Below are 18215 nucleotides of genomic sequence, written 5' to 3'. Positions count from 1 at the left end.
CTGACTGCAGTATTCAATACTCCATGTGATCAGGTGCTACTCTATAGCCACTTCACATTTGTAGCTGTAGCTGTTCTAAAAGAAAAAAAAGTGCTGCACAGGGATGAAAAGAAATGTAACCTCATGTCCTCTAAAACTACTCTGCTGTCATTTCATATGCTGGTTTATAATGATATTGCACAGAGCTTTTTATGTTCTTTTCCAAACTTCTGACTTTTTACCGTGAGGTGTTGCCATCATTATCCAGACATGATCAATCCCTTCCTAATGTTATTGCAATATGCTGCATGAAAACGATGCAGGAGGACGTGTTACTGTGGACGTGTCCTTTGACGTGCCGGCTCAACATGATCTCCAAGTTGAACTTTTTTGTTGAACAACCCTGTTTGTTTATTCCTGGGCAGCGTTGTGGGCGAGTTTCTCTCACAAACATATCACCCAAAAGTAAAATAGAAATATTTCAGGGTTTTAAGTTGTGCTGTCAGAAATGAGATAAACAAACACAGCTGCATTAGCAGCAACAATAAGAAAATGTATTGATACAGGCATGAAGTTTATTTAAGTTGATGTCAGTAACTTGCGTAAACTCCAAATTCATTCATATTAAGGCGTCTTAAGTCTTAACACAAACTGTATTTCAATTTAGTTTGTGTAATGCCAAATCCTAACATATACTATCTCGAGGCACTTTATTGAAAAGTATGGTCTAAGACCTTTAAAAATTATAGAGAAACCCAACAGTTCCCACAACGAGCAAGGACTTTGGAGACTGTGGAGAGAAAAAACTCCCTTTATTTACTGGAAGAAACCTCCATGGTCGGCCATCTGCCACGACCGGACAGGGTGAGCAGAAAAATGGGGCAGAGAGGAGAGGTGGGTGTAAGAGAGGAGAGAGAGGAGACGGAGACCAGGATCAGTTGTGTAACCATCATCTTTCAGCTCTAACAGACTAGTTGTTATAATGAAAACATTAAGAGTGATATGTAAACATTTAAAGATGTTATTAATGACGTTAACAATTCATATAACAATTATAATAGTTGTCTGAGTGAGAGATACCTGCAAAGAGGGAGAGAGAGAGAGGGAGAGATGGGAGCTAACCAACTAAAAGTTAGTCACATGCATTCAAATGCATGGGGGGGTTAGGGTCAGGGAAAAGCATTGCATTGTTTTTGTATTTTAATGAATTCAGTGCATCGCCTGAGCAGCTCTGAGCCACTTTAGATCCATTAGAACAGGAGAAGGTTTTACCGGGTGTTGCCATAGTTGTGAGTAGGTTTTGAAGCGGGAACTCCTTTCTTCACCAATTTCTCATCTCTCCCTCAAAATGTAGAGCTTGTTCAGAACTGACAATTTCCTCATGGAAGTGCTGTGGTTACAGGAGGGTCATGTGGTTAATGAATACTCTTTAAAAATTCAGAAGATAAGAGCACAGAGAAGGTTACATCTCTGTTAAAACAAACACAGCCAGATAGTTTGAAGAAGCTCTGTCCACATTGCCTCAGGTGAGGCTCTCCGTTTTCACATGTCTCACTTCTCAGTCAGCTCTGTCCCAACACATGTATAAGATGTATTGTATGCATAGAGATTGTATCTTTTTTTTTATATATATCAAGACTTATTTTTGGAATCATTGGTATAAACGTTTTAAAAAAGACTAGAAAAATATTTTTGATAGGATGTAGGCCAAATTAATTTTGCCGTTTGTGTAGCAATGAGATAAAATAGACACCCTGGAATATTAAACAAATCAAATATATTGTTTTGGCTTAAGGTGGAAAATATAAATTCCCATAATGCAATGCAGGTAGTTTGAGTTTGAGACAAATGTGGAGGTAAAGATGAAACAAAAGTGGCTTTGATCTGTTCCAAAACTCTTTTATTTTTTACAATAGGTAGCCAGCACATACATGCTCATTAAAACATGATTCAGCATATTCGTTAAGTGACACAAGTGAATGTGACATGTATCCCAGGAGGAGTTGTCTTTCTGATTCGTAAACCTCCACGTTAGTCCTTCTGGTCAGCAGGGACATCTGTCATGTAGTCGTCCTCCGTTATCAGTATGTTTGGACAGAGCAGGATAAAGTTCAACGCAAGTTCAACAATTTTTTTTTTTTAAATCATCAGGAAATTGAATAGTGTGACATATGGTTAACTGACCCTGTCACTATCACAGATCTGTGTCCAGGGGCCTTTAATGTGGATCACCATCATCACACTTTCTTCTTTGAACATGTTTGAATTTCTCCTCCATGTGGTAGCGGTGGGTTGATGCTTAACAAAAAGTATAATTCGGGGAAAGTCAACCCGTTTCACTTTCTGTGCAAATGAGCTGAAAACTGAGCGGATGGTTTGCGGACAGCTGATTGATCTCGATAAAGTAAAAACCACTTTGTTTTCATCAGTTGAGCTTTGGAAAAAGGATGAACCATTTTTAGAAAATCCTTCTGGAGGTTTGATTTTTTTTTTTTTTCATATTCTGGATCAGGGTAGTAATATTTTGGAAGGTAAATAATTATTATTCTTTCTCTGAAAATTAAAAACAACTCTACACTTTGTCAAAATAAGAAGTACTTTTATGCTTTATGATTGTTTCTAAAGTGTTATGTGTAAATCATCTATTTATTCATAAGCACCAGCTTTATTTTTGGTGAACCTGGTATCTGGGTTCTAATCAGTTTCTGAAGAGCTTGTGTATTTAAAGAATAAACTAAGTTTTATGAAAAATGTTGTAATCGTTCCTTTATTGAAATTAACAAAGAAATTGAACTGTACTGTAACTGTACTAAAATAACTTACATTTCACAGGGACACGTTGCATTTTATCAATAACTTAAAAAAATAACTTGATTGAATGCAAAACATAATCAACATATAAATCATTTGTTATAGATAAAGATAAACGTTATTCATTCATTTTATAAAATATAATTATAACAAGGGATATTCACCATCTGGTCCTATATTCTAAATGGCCACTTTAAATTATCTGTGCTCTTTTACTGGTAAAACTACCTGTAGGAGGACTTTTAGCTGAATGTGTTGTTCATTTAAGGTCCAATTATAATATGAAAACCCTGGTACAAGTGTATCAAAGAAAAAATGTGGAATATGGCCAAAATGGCCACTAAATGCAATATAGCAGGCTTCCTGTTGTGTTTTTCCAATTGCACCCAGAGACTTTTTTGTTTGTCTGGTCATGATACACCTGTATATCGATTTTTGTGAAGACAGGTCAATGGGAACACCTTCCGGGGGTCTCGGGGGGCACTGTTGAGCCATTTTGCGACGCCCATTGAAAATTCCTTCAGAATACGTAAATTTTCACCACTTTCTAACTTTCTGCAAATTTTGGTAAGAAGTTGAGCATGTTAAAGCCCTCAAAAAGCCAATTCATTTGCCTGAATAATAATAATAATAATAAGAAGAAGAAAATAATAATAATAATAATAATAATAATTGAAAATTCCTTCAGAATACGTAAATTTTCACCACTTTCTAACTTTCTGCAAATTTTGGTAAGAAGTTGAGCATGTTAAAGCCCTCAAAAAGCCAATTCATTTGCCTGAATAATAACAATAATAATAATAATAATAATCCTTACAATTTCAATAGGGTCTCACCAGACACCTTTGATGTCTGTGCTCGGGCCATAATGAAAAATAAATTTTCACCACTTTCTAACTTTCTGCAAATTTTGGTAAGAAGTTGAGCATGTTAAAGCCCTCAAAAAGCCAATTCTTTTGCCTGAATAATAATAATAATAATAAATTTAAAATTTTTAGGGCTGCAAAGCAGCACTGGGTGGGCCCGAGCACATCCATTTTGAAGCGTTGCATGCTTTTTGTCTGAAAAAACAAAAATAACCAGTTCTGAGAGAGAGAGAGACGTAACCTTTGCAAGACATAAAGTTTCCTTTGATCTAGGAAGACTGAAATCAAAGGATTCATGGTCCATGTATGTCCGCGTTACAGAACATCGTGTTTTAATGGCGTGTTATCAAACTTTGACACCACGCCACGGTCACACCGTGTGATTAAAAAAAAATCTGTCAGTCAGTTTTTATCTCCATCTTGTTGTGATGACACTCATCTCAATTTGAAGTTGATCCGATGAAAACCCTGGTACAAGTGTATCAAAGAAAAAATGTGGAATATGGCCAAAATGGCCACTAAATGCAAAATAGCAGGCTTCCTGTTGTGTTTTTCCAATTGCACCAAGAGACTTTTTTGTTTGTCTGGTCATGATACACCTGTATATCGATTTTTGTGAAGATAGGTCAATGGGAACACCTTCCGGGGGTCTCGGGCTGTCTCGGGGGGCACCGTTGAGCCATTTTGCGACGCCCATTGAAAATTCCTTCAGAATATGTAAATTTTCAGCACTTTCTAACTTTCTGCAAATTTTGGTAAGAAGTTGAGCATGTTAAAGCCCTCAAAAAGCCAATTCATTTGCCTGAATAATAATAATAATAATAATAATAATAATAATAATGAATAATAATAATAATAATAATCCTTACAATTTCAATAGGGTCTCACCAGACACCTTTGATGTCTGTGCTCGGGCCCTAAATATACCGGACTTTTACCAGCTATAACATTAAAGTCATAGTCACTAATGCAACAATAATTACTCTACAATCCAGTGATATGAAATGTGAATGATTTTACTTTAATGCATGAGTTACAACTGTAAATTAATATATTTCTTCTTATGTGACACCCCTATTAATCCCCCTATTTAGCATTAATGAGAATTGAATCCCCATTAAAAACAATCTAGCAGCCTCCAGTTATCGGTGTTCACTGGAGTGATAGTTGCTTACAAATATATAAGCACTTACATAAATCTTACATATTAAATGTAAACATCATTTGTGAAATGTTAGTGTGCTGCTTATAGGGAGAAGGGTCCTCTTTTTTCTTCTGCCACTGGTTATCTCTGACAAACAGGAGGAGAAATGGGGAGACTGTGTCGCAATCCTCGGCCTTCAGCTGAAAGGTAAAGGTTTGTGTGTGTGTGTGTGTGTGTGTGGGGGGGGGGGGTGTTTACTCATCTACCTCCACTTCCCTCCACTGCAGCTCTTTCCCAGACTCAGCCTCTGTCAGAGCAACGCTTCAGCTGAAACATGAGTGGACGAGTGGGAGACCTGAGCCCGAGACAGGCTGAAATCTTAACAGCGGTAAAATATTGATCGTCAATATCATTTTTTATATCCAGGAGGACTGAGTGTGCAGCTGTGATGTGTGAGATTAGATTGGTTTAACTTTGGGTTCTTCTGGTTGCTTGTGTTTTGTTATCACTTATAATGTGACTGTTGTGTGTCCATGGTAACATTGTGTTAAGTTTGCGTTTCCGTGACTCGTCTCCATAGTGCTGAAGTTACTCAGTTTGCAGGTACTTGCACTTCAGTTGAGTATAATTATGTTTTATACGACTTGATATTGTTGCTCAAATGCTTTTAAGATGGAACTTTTTCCTCCAATTAACTATATTTAAGAATCTCCATTAAAAAAAGACCAAGATTATAAAATACAACACAGTAAACAGATGACTGACATTAAGATCATGGATCCATCCAGAGCTTCTTAAACTCAAACAGAAGAAGAGATTAGAAAAATAAGATAGAATATAATTCAATCTATATTGCATTCACATCACAACGTCAGGTTAAGAGAGCTATTCTGATAAACCCTGACTCATTTTTAGTAAATTAGCTTCATACAAAGGTGTAAATAATATTCAACATGTTAATAAATGAGCTTTAGAGCTTCTGGTGGCTTTTGTTGCTTTTGGAAAGAACCAGGCTAACAGGCTCCCTCGGTTTCCAGTCTTTATGCTAAGCTAACCCAATCAAAATTACATATTGATATTATGTTATTGGAGCACCTCCCAAATATTTTTTATTAGTTTTCCACTGAGATGCAATAACTATCTGGTTCATGCTACAGGGTCGTAGACATTTCTATAAAGTCTTCAATACTGCAATAGTATTGTTATTGTGAACTCTGCTGGCCTTGATAATCACATGCTGAATATCTAATATCGTGTATCAATCTTCCTATTTTACACTCTGTGAAAAAGCTAATATTTCCCAAAGTGTAGAGCTTTTCCTTGTCACTGTCCCTGGTTCGATTTATAAATCAAAGTGAAAACATCCAAAGATTAAACTATCAATTCCTTCTGATTCTTTTCCTCCAGTTTCGTGGGAGGATCCAGGACATCCTCCCCAACCTGCCTGCACAGCACGACCACTACCTCCTCCGCTGGCTCAGAGGTGAGGCCTACAGGCCCCCAGGAAACACACACACACACACACACACACACACACACACACACACACACACACACACACACACACACATCCAAGTACAAGGTGATTAAAAAAAAATATATATATATATTTAGTAGCACTTATATGGCACTTACATGTCGCACTTTGTAGTTTGGCTTTCTTGAAGCAAATTGTACTGACTTGATTCTTGTTGTTCATGGTTGAATGCACTTATTTTAAGTCGCTTTGGATAAAAGCGGTAGCTAAATGAAATGAAATGTAATGAATGAGTCCTTACTGTGTATCTTACATAATCTCCTTTGAGCTTTTGTCTTGTTTTGATATAACAGCTATTTTACTTATAGGATGTAGAATATAACTAGTACTAAGTAGAGTGCATTCCCTAGCCACCAAATTTTGATCTGCTCCATGTTACACTGATTAATATCAGTTCCCTAACCCTGCCTGATTTTTTTTAATCAAGACCCACAAATTATTCTCTGAGAAATCATTAGACGTTGGAAAATACACGATCCTCTAATATTAAAGACAGTGGAAACACGATCTGCCCTTTGATCCAGATCTGCACCAACATGTAACAGGTTGTTTGCTAATCAATAACACATCCTTCCAACAAGTTTCATGGAAATCGGTAGTTATTGTGTAATCCTTCTAAAGGACAATCCAACACACAAACAGACAGTGGTGAATACACAGAAATAAAAGATATATGATACTTTTTTATTGTTTTGCTTAACCAGTTTTTTCAAAACTTTAATTTTAAAGATTTGTCTAATGCAGTTTTGCACATATACTTCTTATGCTTCTTCTGCACGATGTTTTAAAGGGATATATGTTTCTTCTTAATCCACTACATTTATTTAACAACTATAGTGACTTCTCAGATTAAGATTTTACAATTACAAACATTTGAATACTTTATTTATTAATAATGAAATAAAACATATTTCTGAAGATAAAACTCATGCTTCCCATTTTTTCTTTTTATGCTGTGACCACTTACAGAAATTAGTGTCCAGCTGGGGACACACACAACAGAAATTAGCGAGCTTTTCAAACTTGAGCAACTTGAGTTGATGGGCGGGAACCCGACGGTCGACTTACCCCTGAAACGAACCAAAGAAAGGCTTCGTATTAGATGTCACTATTCAAAAATTGTTTAGATGCCACGGAGGGGGGGTTAATGCCTCAGGCTCGCCCTGAACCACCTCACGTTCACAAACACATATACAAACACATACACACACACAAACCTGTTCCCATGTGTTTTTACACATGCATCCGGCGGTTTCACTGGAGGGCTGTGTGCAAAAACCTGAGTTAGAGACTCTGGTATCTACGCCTGTCATACTTTTATTTCATCCTGTTCTAACTTAGTGGTTCTCAGCCTCTTCACCCTGTGGCTCTTAGAACAAGTTCAGGATCCTGTACTTGTGTTTGTCACGATGTCGCCAGTTGTTTGTCTACAAGTGCGACCTTCTACCAACAAGGAATTTTTCCTCTATGAGGCAACATTAGATGATTTGACCTCTTTTTATTGACTAGATGCCAAAAAGGCTGGAAACAATTTGTCTGTTCAATTGAATTGGTGGAAAATATCTCATGCAGTACATGAACCTCAAACTAAAACTAAAGCCATATTATCTCAGATCAAACCTCATTATGAGAAATGAACTGCTCGTGAGGGGGCTGGGCCTGTTTGTGAGCTATCTACAACCAGTGTGAGGGAGTCAGGGGGTGCTAACAGCTTGTTTAAGAGCAAGTGGGGTATTATAGGTGAGCCAAGTATGCTGTTTCTCACTGAACCAGTCCTTTGAGCCGTAAGCGGTATTCAGTATATGGGCTACTGTGACGTATTATACGAGCTACTTTGACTTTGATATACACCTGAAGAAAAAACAATCGTGCAATTATGTGCAATAGTGCAAATATGCTAAGATGCTGGTTAAGTTGAGTTATTGCAGATTGGAGGAGTTTAAAATTCTTATGGGGGGGATGAAACTGTCTCTGAGCCGGATGTTGCGGTACCATCGACCTGACGGCAGCAGGAAAAACAGTTTATGGCTGGGGTGTATATATATATATATATTTAGATATATATATATTTTATTTTCTATTTAAAAATGTTGATATTCTATTTTGTATTATTTTATTCAATATTTGTTTTGCTTGTAATATTCTGAGCATTGCTATAAGAGAGCCTGTGACCCAAGCATTTCATTGCCAGCGTCTGCTTAATGTTATTGTTGTGCATTTGACAATAAACTCTTGAAACTTGAAACTTGATACTACCCCCACCAATACACATACAGTCAGGTCTTATCTCATGCAACCGTTACTTGGCTTCCGGGCTACAAGCAGCTGCAGCTATTCTCATATGCTATCCTTGGCATAAACTCATTAACTCTACTTTCCATCTGTATTTGGTCAGATTCACTTCACAGGACTCTGGTCAAATGTGCTGAAACACACAAAAGAGTCCCCCCTGTTTTTTGTTGTTTCACTGTTTTGGGCCTCTTGCCCCGGTTGGAGACTATTTTTTGTGAGTGGACCCCCCCTAGCCTCTCTCAGTTAGCAATCAATTAATTATCGTCATTGGTTTTGGTCTTGTAGGATTGACAAAATAGGAATTCATACCCATGTCCAAATCAGTTTGGCAGCTCCTCTAAATGTTTATCTGAGACGAAGGCAGATGTCAAGATACTGAATCAAACTAACATATTTGTTTATTCTTCCAAATACACCAGAACACATGGGTTTTGATTTCAATCCTGTTCTGTCACAAACAACTTGCACATAACAAAATAATAACACAAACATTTGACACGGACACGCAAACGCCAACAAATATGAGATGAAATCAAATACAACAGGCGAATTAATAAAAACACACACAAAACTCGAATGGCTCTCAAGCCAAGACCAAACATCTTAATTCAATCAAGCTGCACCAAATCTCAAACACTTGTTGATGTCAGTCCCCTAACATGCCTGAGGTTTATTTTCATCAAGATCTGAGAAATCAATGAAAATGTCAAGGTAAATTGCTCTGTTAAAAAAAGTAATAAATAACATTCCTGGATCTGTCCCCTGATCCAAAGCGGCACCAATATTTATTGGTTCTCTCTGACTCATATCACATCCTTCCATCAAGGTTTGTGTTAGTCTCAATCTTTTCTTTGTTTTATTGTGGTCTAAAAACAAACAAACCAACAGGGAGGACAGGGATACAAAGATAAGCTCCTTGGTGGAGGAAATGATGACAACTTCTGTGCTCCTTTGATCCCAAACATGAGAGAAACATACAGTAGACCGCTGTTGTGAGGTGTAGATTTTAACCACTGTAGATAATACGAACAGTACACAATTCTCCCCTTTGATAAAACCATTGACAGATAATTGGTGATTCCAGTCTGCTCACAATACAGGGCAGCATATAAACCCTGTTAAAGGAGCTTCTAAATGTGCAGATTTTCTAACTTTTTCAAACCTTCCGTAATTTGTCCAGCACTCTTCAAAAATATGTTATGGTTATGCATGTCATTTCCATATTATTTTTTTTTTGACTTTTTCTAGACTAATCAGTTGTTTCTTAAAGGGAGAGAATAATCAGCAAATTCATTTTTACAAAAATAATGTTTCGTTGCCACCCCCACAAAAAATATAAAAATTTGTCCATGGCCATTATTCTAATAAAATATGTGCAGTATCATCTTGTTGTGTTCAGTCTTTGAGCAGGTTTGTTGTTCTTTAGAAAGAGCATAACAATAAAACAGCATTTTGCATCAGAGTGTGTTGGGTGATCCATGTCCTCCGCTGCAGAGCTGATCTATAGGCTACAGCAGGACATGGCATCTGTTGACTTTCCTGGGAGGCGAGGATCGATCGGGGTCCCGCCGTCACTCAGGATCAATATTTACATTGACTGATAACCTTGACGTGTCCTCGCTCGGCAGAGAACAGGCTGAACGTTTTGAGCGATTTCTAACTGACACGCTCAGTTCTGCAGTGCTACAGCTTTTACATACAGTTGATAATTTGTCTTTGTGTTTCTCATAAACATCAGACCTCAGGTAACACTAGGTAACCCATCTTATAAGATGAGAAATGCAGCACATTTCACATCCTCATTATGACAATAATTTGTCTTTAAAGCGTTCATTAACACCAACTCTAGCCTAATCTGATGTCTAATAAAGATGTTTTTCTTTTCCAGCCCGTAGCTTCAATGTTGTGAAAGCTGAAGCCATGATCAGAAAGGTGAGCACCTTGTTCAGTCACCTGCTGTTTGAGTGATGACTTATGAGCAGAAGGTTTAAAGCCCTTGTACTGTCCTTGCGTATTTTCTATTTTGTACTGCTTCTCCATCCACTGCTCCACTTTTTAAAGGGAAATTAGGACACACACAAAAAAAGACTTTGCTAATCTTATGATACGGTTAAAGATTAAACCTGAGTTTACCAACCTCTTAGACTTGTGATAGTGAAAGCCTGTATCTAGTTAACTCTGTTTATTGTTCAAGGACACAGTTCAAAGAGGTCAAATTGTCCTCTGTCAAAAAAGTAAGGATACCAGGAAAGTTCAAAAGCACATTTTTTTGGCAGAAAGCTTTTTTTTTCCTCTCTCGTCTTTCATTAATCATCTCAGGACCCTTCAGGTTCTGTTCAGACTTTTTATAAACAGATATGTGATCACAAGCTGTTCACAACTTTTGTTGAAATATGTCCTGGATGTTTCTCCAGTGTCCTCTTGTGATTGGATCTCACCTCCCTGCTCTTTTTGCAGATACACATGTATTTACCCAGATGTGTCCACTGTCAATGTCTGGGTAAATGTGTACAATATTTTCAGTTCATTATGAAACTGTAGCAGGTCAGAGGATGTCAGCTGAGGAGGCAGTCCTTTAATTCAAGCGATGGTGGCGACATGAGTGATCGGATCTCAAATGTGTCCAAGGTGCCTCTCAGGCTGTCCACGTGTGATCTGACCACTCAGGACAGATGTAAATACCAGGTCTGAACAGGGCGGTGACCCTTTGCAGTGGCCCGACCCCTAGGCTGGGAACCACTGGACTGAACTACACATGTAGTCCAGGCAAAGTAGCGTCTTACGACCGACTAATTGTAAAATATTTTTTTTCAGCATAGATGATTTCGATGAGGTGTCCAGAACAACATACTAAAAGTCCTAAGAAATCCTAGTTGAGGAAATATCTTTAATTCTCATCAATGTGTGCCAATAAGGCCAGGCAACAATACACCCCAATGGGGCTATTTTTTTCCTTTACTCCTATCAAAATGAAACTTTACACAATGAAAGTACCCATGAAAATTAAAAAATGTTCTGTTACAAGTTTCTTTGAAATTGAATTTGAATATGCAAATGAGTGGTACACTAATCGAATATGCCTAAAATACACCGAAATAGGCTTAATTTTTTCCTTTACTCCTACCACAATAAAACTTTACATAGTAAAAGTATACATGACAAGTAACTTTTTTTCTATTACAAGTTTCTTTTGAAATGAATTTGAATATCCACATGAGCTCCACACTTATTGAATATGTCCTCATTTACATAGGCAGAAACACCATTCATATGTATGACAAATACATCCAATCATCCTACTGCCAATGGGTGATGGCAGTGCTGCTTTTAGACTGGCCTCTATCCTGAAAACTCAATTTCAATATTAATCCACAACATGTGTGTAGAATGTAAAGCTCAGAACTCTCTCTTAGAGCTGATGTGGTTGTTTTCCATAATCGATGAACTCTCTTGTTACAGCTAGAGGTCACTGATTGGTTTAATGTCTGTGAAAAAGCTGTGAAAAGTGTAAATTAACCTAATGAGGGAATTTGTTCTGGAAGAAAAACAGAGTGTGCCGTCTGTGTCCTGGAGCAGTAAAGCTACTCTGCAGATTTGGTGTTGTTCACTTTATGTCGGTTTTTAGTGAGTTACATCTGATTTATTTTGATTTGAATATCACAAGGGTGAGAGCTCAGCATGTGTGAACACTGCTTATAACTGCTACCTCTCTTTCTGTGTGTGTGTGTCTGTCTGCAGCATGTGGTGTTCAGGAGGCAGATGAAAGCAGACACCATCATCTCTGACTGGAAGCCTCCAGAGGTGAACATAACAACATATGTTGACACACACACACACACACACACACACACACACACACACACACACACACACACACACACACACACACACACACACACACACACACACACACACACACACACACACACACACACTTGATCTAGCCCTAACCTACTAACTACTTGTCTAAACCATAACCTAACCTGAAAATGTGTCTTCACTCTAAAATGTCATGATTGACTTTACAGGGACTTGCTTTTTGTTCCCATTAGGGAGTGTTACGAGATTTAGGCCCAGACAACATGAGTAATACCTGGACTACCTAAGATATACCTTTTTTTTAGATGGGTTAAATGAGACAGTTGTCGCAGATGTTCTGAAGACTGGTGTCCAGCGCTCTGCAGTTTGGTGTCGCCTCACGATCTCAGTCTTATTCTTGTCAGGTGATTGAAAAGTATGCGTCCGGAGGAATGTGTGGTTACGACAGAGAGGGGAGCCCCATCTGGTACGATGTGATTGGTCCCCTGGATCCTAAAGGTCTGCTGCAGTCAGCCACCAAACAGGACTTACTGAAGACCAAGATCAGACACACGGAGATGCTGCGACAGGAGTGTCAGACGCAGTCGGAGAAGGTCAGGACCAAAACATCTGTCTCCCTTGTCTCTTCCTCCCCTCTCTGCTGTCGTTCTGTCCCTTCATTTTTTATCTCCTTGGGTCTCCTCCTCTCCATCCCCTCCTTCTCCCCCATCTCTAAATATGTCTACAACTTATCCATCTCTCTCTCTCTCTCAGTTGGGGAGGAACATTGAAGCCATCACTCTGATCCACGACTGTGAAGGCCTGGGACTGAAACACATATGGAAACCTGCTATTGAGACCTATGGAGAGGTTTGTCCTGCACTAACACTGATGTTCCGTCTCTCTATCCGTGTTTAACTGCTGCAGCCTGGCGCCGCTCTCTCCCTCCCCTGCAGATCCTCACCATGTTTGAGGAGAACTACCCAGAGGGGCTGAAAAGGGTGTTTCTTATCAAAGGTACTTCAGCTCCTCTGTGGCTTTATGCCTTTAGGTGCTTGTCTGACCTGATTTTAGACTAGTTTTAATGTAACCCTGTTAATTCTCTCCTGGTGTTCTGCTTTTGCTGCAGCTCCTACACTGTTTCCCATGGCCTACAACCTGATCAAGCACTTCCTCTCTGAGGAAACACGGCACAAGATCATCGTTTTAGGAAGTGAGTCAACTTTTGACCTTTGTCTTTTTAATCCAGTGTGCAGAGAGTCCTGCAGCACAGTTGCGCTCTGAGCTAAATGCTAATGTAGGCACGCTAACATGCTCACAATGATAACTTAAGCAGGCAGTGCAAAACGCATCCAGTTCAAGTGAACCCTTTCCTTATTATTAATAATGTTGTTACTCTATATTTCACATTTAACAAGAAGTAATATTTCATAAACTGACCAGATTCTTTCTCAATTAAATCTAGTGCTATAAAAAGAGTGTTTATAGCACTAGATTGTATGTGTACACTTTTTCAGGTTTTCATAGAACAATACTGATGAACACGAGGAGTTATGAGTCTTTGTAATTGTTCCTTGTGTCCTCACTGGCAGCACCGACATCTCTACTCAAAGTGACCTCTGTGTGTGTGTGTGTGTGTGTGTGTGTGTGTGTGTGTGTGTGTGTGTGTGTGTGTGTGTGTGTGTGTGTGTGTGTGTGTGTGTGTGTGTGTGTGTGTGTGTGTGTGTGTGTGTGTGTGTGTGTGTGTGTGTGTGTGTGTGTGCGTGCGTGTGTGCGTGTGCGTGATGAGTTTAATATCCATAGGCCTTGAACCTAATTTGTGCCGACTTCTCTTGCTGTTACTCAGCAGAAAACAGAAAAACACTGTGAGGGGAAACACGAAGGGGACATTTTTTTTTGGTAAAACAACAAACTCTGGGAGCTCAGACTGCTGGAGCCTCCTATAGACATTGAGAACAGCTTCCTACACACAAGTGTCACTTCAGGGACGGCTCTCTTTGCATCATTTACTGTCGTGACCTTCACATAAAACTCTGTGGTAGTGCCGAGGGCCACATGGGCACCAGGAATGTCTCAAACTAATTTCAAGGCAAAAAGAGATTTTTCAGCCTGCAACAAACAGTAACGCTGACTTTGCGATACGAGCAGGACTAAAAGCTCCTAACTGGTCAATGAAATCAACATGCTTCCTCCGTCTGTCCGTAGGTAACTGGCAAGAAGTTTTACGTAAACACATTGACCCAAAGCAGCTTCCTGTGGTGTACGGAGGAACCCTGACTGATCCCGACGGAGACCCCAGCTGCAGAACCATGGTGAGAGCAAAGAGAAAACACTGACTGTCTTTGTCCTGTCTTTGTCCAATGTGGTGATTCAGGTGACGATGTTTTGTGTTTTTTTGCGGTTGCAGATAAAGTACGGAGGTACAGTGCCCAGGTCGTACTATGTTCAGGACTCAGTGAAGGTTCAGTACGACAATAGCGTGACCATCAGCCGCGGCTCCATCTTCCAGCTGGACTGTGATGTCACTGCACCCAGCAGCCTCCTGAGGTACAAAGTTCACTGATCTTATTTTTTACAGTACGCTCCAAACCAAACTGAGCAAGAACCGAACACATATAATGTGCTGTTTGGGGCCTTCTGTAGCAGCTCACAAATGTAAATGATGTTTAACCAGCTTGTTTAAACACTGTTTTCCATAAATGTTCCTTTTATTCTAAGAATTGCTAATAAATAGATTTATTGCTGCAGAAAGGCAAAACATTGTTAAACACAGTCAATGCCCTCCACAATCATGAATACAGTGGGTATTAAAAGGAGTATACACCCTTGCTAAGCAGACTTTAATGTAAATCAAAATAAGTCATAATACAGCAAATTGCAACATTGAAAAAGGTCTGCCACACTTTTTTTTGTATTCCTCAGATTATTGGAAGAATATTCCAAGAACTGTCTATAGATTGATTTGACAAAAGTTAAATAAACTTTTTGAATGTGGAACGTGATTTAGACTTTTTTCAACCATCTTTTTCAAAATAAAGGTTTTTTTTGCAAATTGTCTTCCTCACTTTTTGTCTGGAGGTTTAGGGCTCAGAGACACACAATCAAAGAGTGAGTCTTTAACTTCTGTAAATTGTGTAAAACCGATCAAATTAATACTAAGTGTTTTTTAATCAGGTAAAACCCAGGACTTGAGTTTCTTTAAAAAATGTTTATCAGTTTGTATCAGTTACAATGCAAATGTGAAGTTTGATGAAGATTTGAAAAGCACAGGAGAGTTGTGATAATTTGGTCAATGAAACTCCGGCCCCCCCCCCGCTCGTTTCCAGGTGTCAATTTGCCAGTGACGGAGCAGATATCGGGTTCGGAGTTTACCGACGGACCAAAGACGGCGGCAGTCAGAAAGTAGGTGAGATGCTGCAGGTGCTGCCCAGTGAACGCTACAATGCTCATCTGGTCCCTGAAGACAGCTGGCTCACCTGCCCTGAGCCTGGAGTCTGTGAGTCACACACTAATCTACTGTATGTCAGTGTAGTTACAGGAATAGGTTTACAGATTACTGAATTACTTCTTCATCCTAACTCTCGTAAAACAGTGGATAAACTAATTTCTCACAAATTAACCGCCGTGGGTGGATTGACCGCTGTGAATTCTGTCCTTCACTTTGTGCAGACGTGCTGTGCTTTGATAACAGCTACAGCTTCCTTCAGTCTAAGAGGGTGAGCTACAAAGTCGAGGTTCTTCCTCCTCCTCTGGACGGACAGATGCAGAATCCTTGCAGCAGAGGAGACGGGAGGCTGCAGTGATCAAGCGCTCCTGCCTCGGGGATGGATTAACCCTCTTTCGGGTAACCTGGACAAAAAACGGCCGGTGGACTAGTAACCTCTCCATTCCCTCCCTCTGTTCATTGTGCATGTATAAGTTTGTAATTAGTGATTAATGTTCACTTGAAGTAAGAGTTTCTGAACAGCAGGAAAAGCAAAAAAGTGTCACTTGTGACCAAACCCAGCATCACTGATATGTATGTGTTTAATAGGACCTGTAACCACAGCTGACAGTCATTGCATTTACATGACCAGGCTCTGTGTGTAATGTAGGAGAATGTCAACCTGCACATATCGGACATGCAGCAGATCAGTGGGTGGATTTCACTTGTAACCCCACACTTATTTTGGAAACATGGCATTTGTATTTTAACCGTGTTGGAAAAAGAAGATGCTGCTCTCTGAGGCAATAATATTGAAAATCTACAACCAGTCGAATGTTCAGTGGTGAAAACTGACTTCAACAAGCTCTGTCGTGTTAGTTTCATATCTATTCGGGTTTTGAATGAATGAAAGTCATTGTTTTCTATCTCTGCAGTCTTTTATTATGCAGACATGCACTGGTAAAAAGATGAATAGACATAAACCAGCTCTTTCGAGGGGAAATGGACCTGGGGAAATCACCTTCTATGTGAGTCTATTGTTAGGTGGTCTATGTGAACACAGTGAGTGACGTCACGGTGCACTGACGCACTTAGTCAAACCACAGCGAGGTGAGAAGTCACACCATAGGAGATTGGCCTTAACAAAAGGTTTCAGCTTTTGTTATGTTGCTTTTTAAACACATTTATATCAGGACATGTAAACACGAGCTATACTGAAATCATAAAGGATTAAAGATTTTTATTTTTATATTTTAAACTCAGGGTGTGATTTGCTGGTGCAGACAGTTTTACCAAACAAATTTACATTTGCAATTTTCATTGAGAGTATTTTACACATTCATATTCAGTTCCCCCTTTTCAAAACAAATGCACTTCAAACACATCTTACAATCCACTGACATTTGTCTTTCATAACGCTAACAACCATTGGGATCACAACATGTATCACAACTCTTTAAAGTAGCATCTTGTTTATGCATATATCCAGATGCCATTAAAATAAAAGAACCACACATCCTAAAAGAATATAGATTTTTCTACCTTGCATCATAGTGTGAATCATAGATTCTGCACTTTGCTTCAGGCTTTGATTTTTTTTGTTTATATTCCAGCAATGCAATAGAAAACAAATGTTTTTTAGAGGTAAATATAGAGAATGTAGCAGATGTCTGTCTTATTTACTTTTTAATTTACAGTCTAATTTTGTGTTATGTTTAATTTGAAACACTTGTTTTAAATAGTCTTAAATGTACAAATGAAGTGTAAATACATCATCATCTTTGAGAGCTGTTGTGTTGCCGGTGTGGAGTGAACATTTTGAAAAAGTGAGGACAATACTGAGAAATGTGTGCTGTAAAAACACCTATGATCAAATTATCACAAAAACGGTTTGTTGCTTTGCTTTGAAGGGAATCAAGATTCAAAGATTTTGAAAGACCTTGATTCCTCCAGCATTCCAACACAGAAAGTGTTTAGTAAAGAAGGATGAATACTGTATTGTTCCAGACACTCGACTGAAGTGTTTGTGTTTGAATTGTGTGTTTAAAAGGATCTTAGTGCTCAGTACATAATAAGTATGTAAAACAAATGAACAAGTTTTTGATATTATGGAAACTGGTTACATTTAGCTTGCATGGGAATGTTACTCATAATAAAGTCTGAAATTGTATATTCATATATGGAAACAATTGCTGCTTTATTGCATCAGGCTTACATACGGTGCCACATACATCAATATCTGACATAAAGAAATACTTGATCCTGTACACAGTAATGATATCTGATAGGACACATTTTAAACACTACCCCTCAATCATTATGAGAACAAGCAGAGCCATTTTGATACTTACAAATACTTCTAAA

At 38.7% G+C, this 18215-nt stretch overlaps 1 protein-coding gene across 1 annotated transcript; it reads left to right on the top strand.

The window, feature by feature from the left end:
* The first annotated feature begins 5074 nt into the window (after positions 1-5074).
* Positions 5075-18027, top strand: sec14l7 (SEC14-like lipid binding 7). Its single transcript, XM_061075718.1, has 12 exons — positions 5075-5188; positions 6208-6283; positions 10518-10561; positions 12368-12430; positions 12853-13041; positions 13202-13297; positions 13384-13444; positions 13557-13640; positions 14633-14739; positions 14835-14974; positions 15754-15923; positions 16097-18027. The coding sequence occupies exons 1-12, from the start codon at positions 5135-5137 to the stop codon at positions 16228-16230; spliced, it is 1218 nt and encodes a 405-aa protein (XP_060931701.1). The 5' UTR covers positions 5075-5134; the 3' UTR covers positions 16231-18027.
* The last annotated feature ends 188 nt before the right edge of the window (positions 18028-18215 follow it).

This window comes from Limanda limanda, chromosome 1 (genome assembly GCF_963576545.1).
Source record: "Limanda limanda chromosome 1, fLimLim1.1, whole genome shotgun sequence".
Lineage (NCBI taxonomy): Eukaryota > Metazoa > Chordata > Actinopteri > Pleuronectiformes > Pleuronectidae > Limanda > Limanda limanda.
Note: the sequence above shows the minus strand (reverse complement) of the source record. Positions and strands in the feature narration are given on the sequence as shown.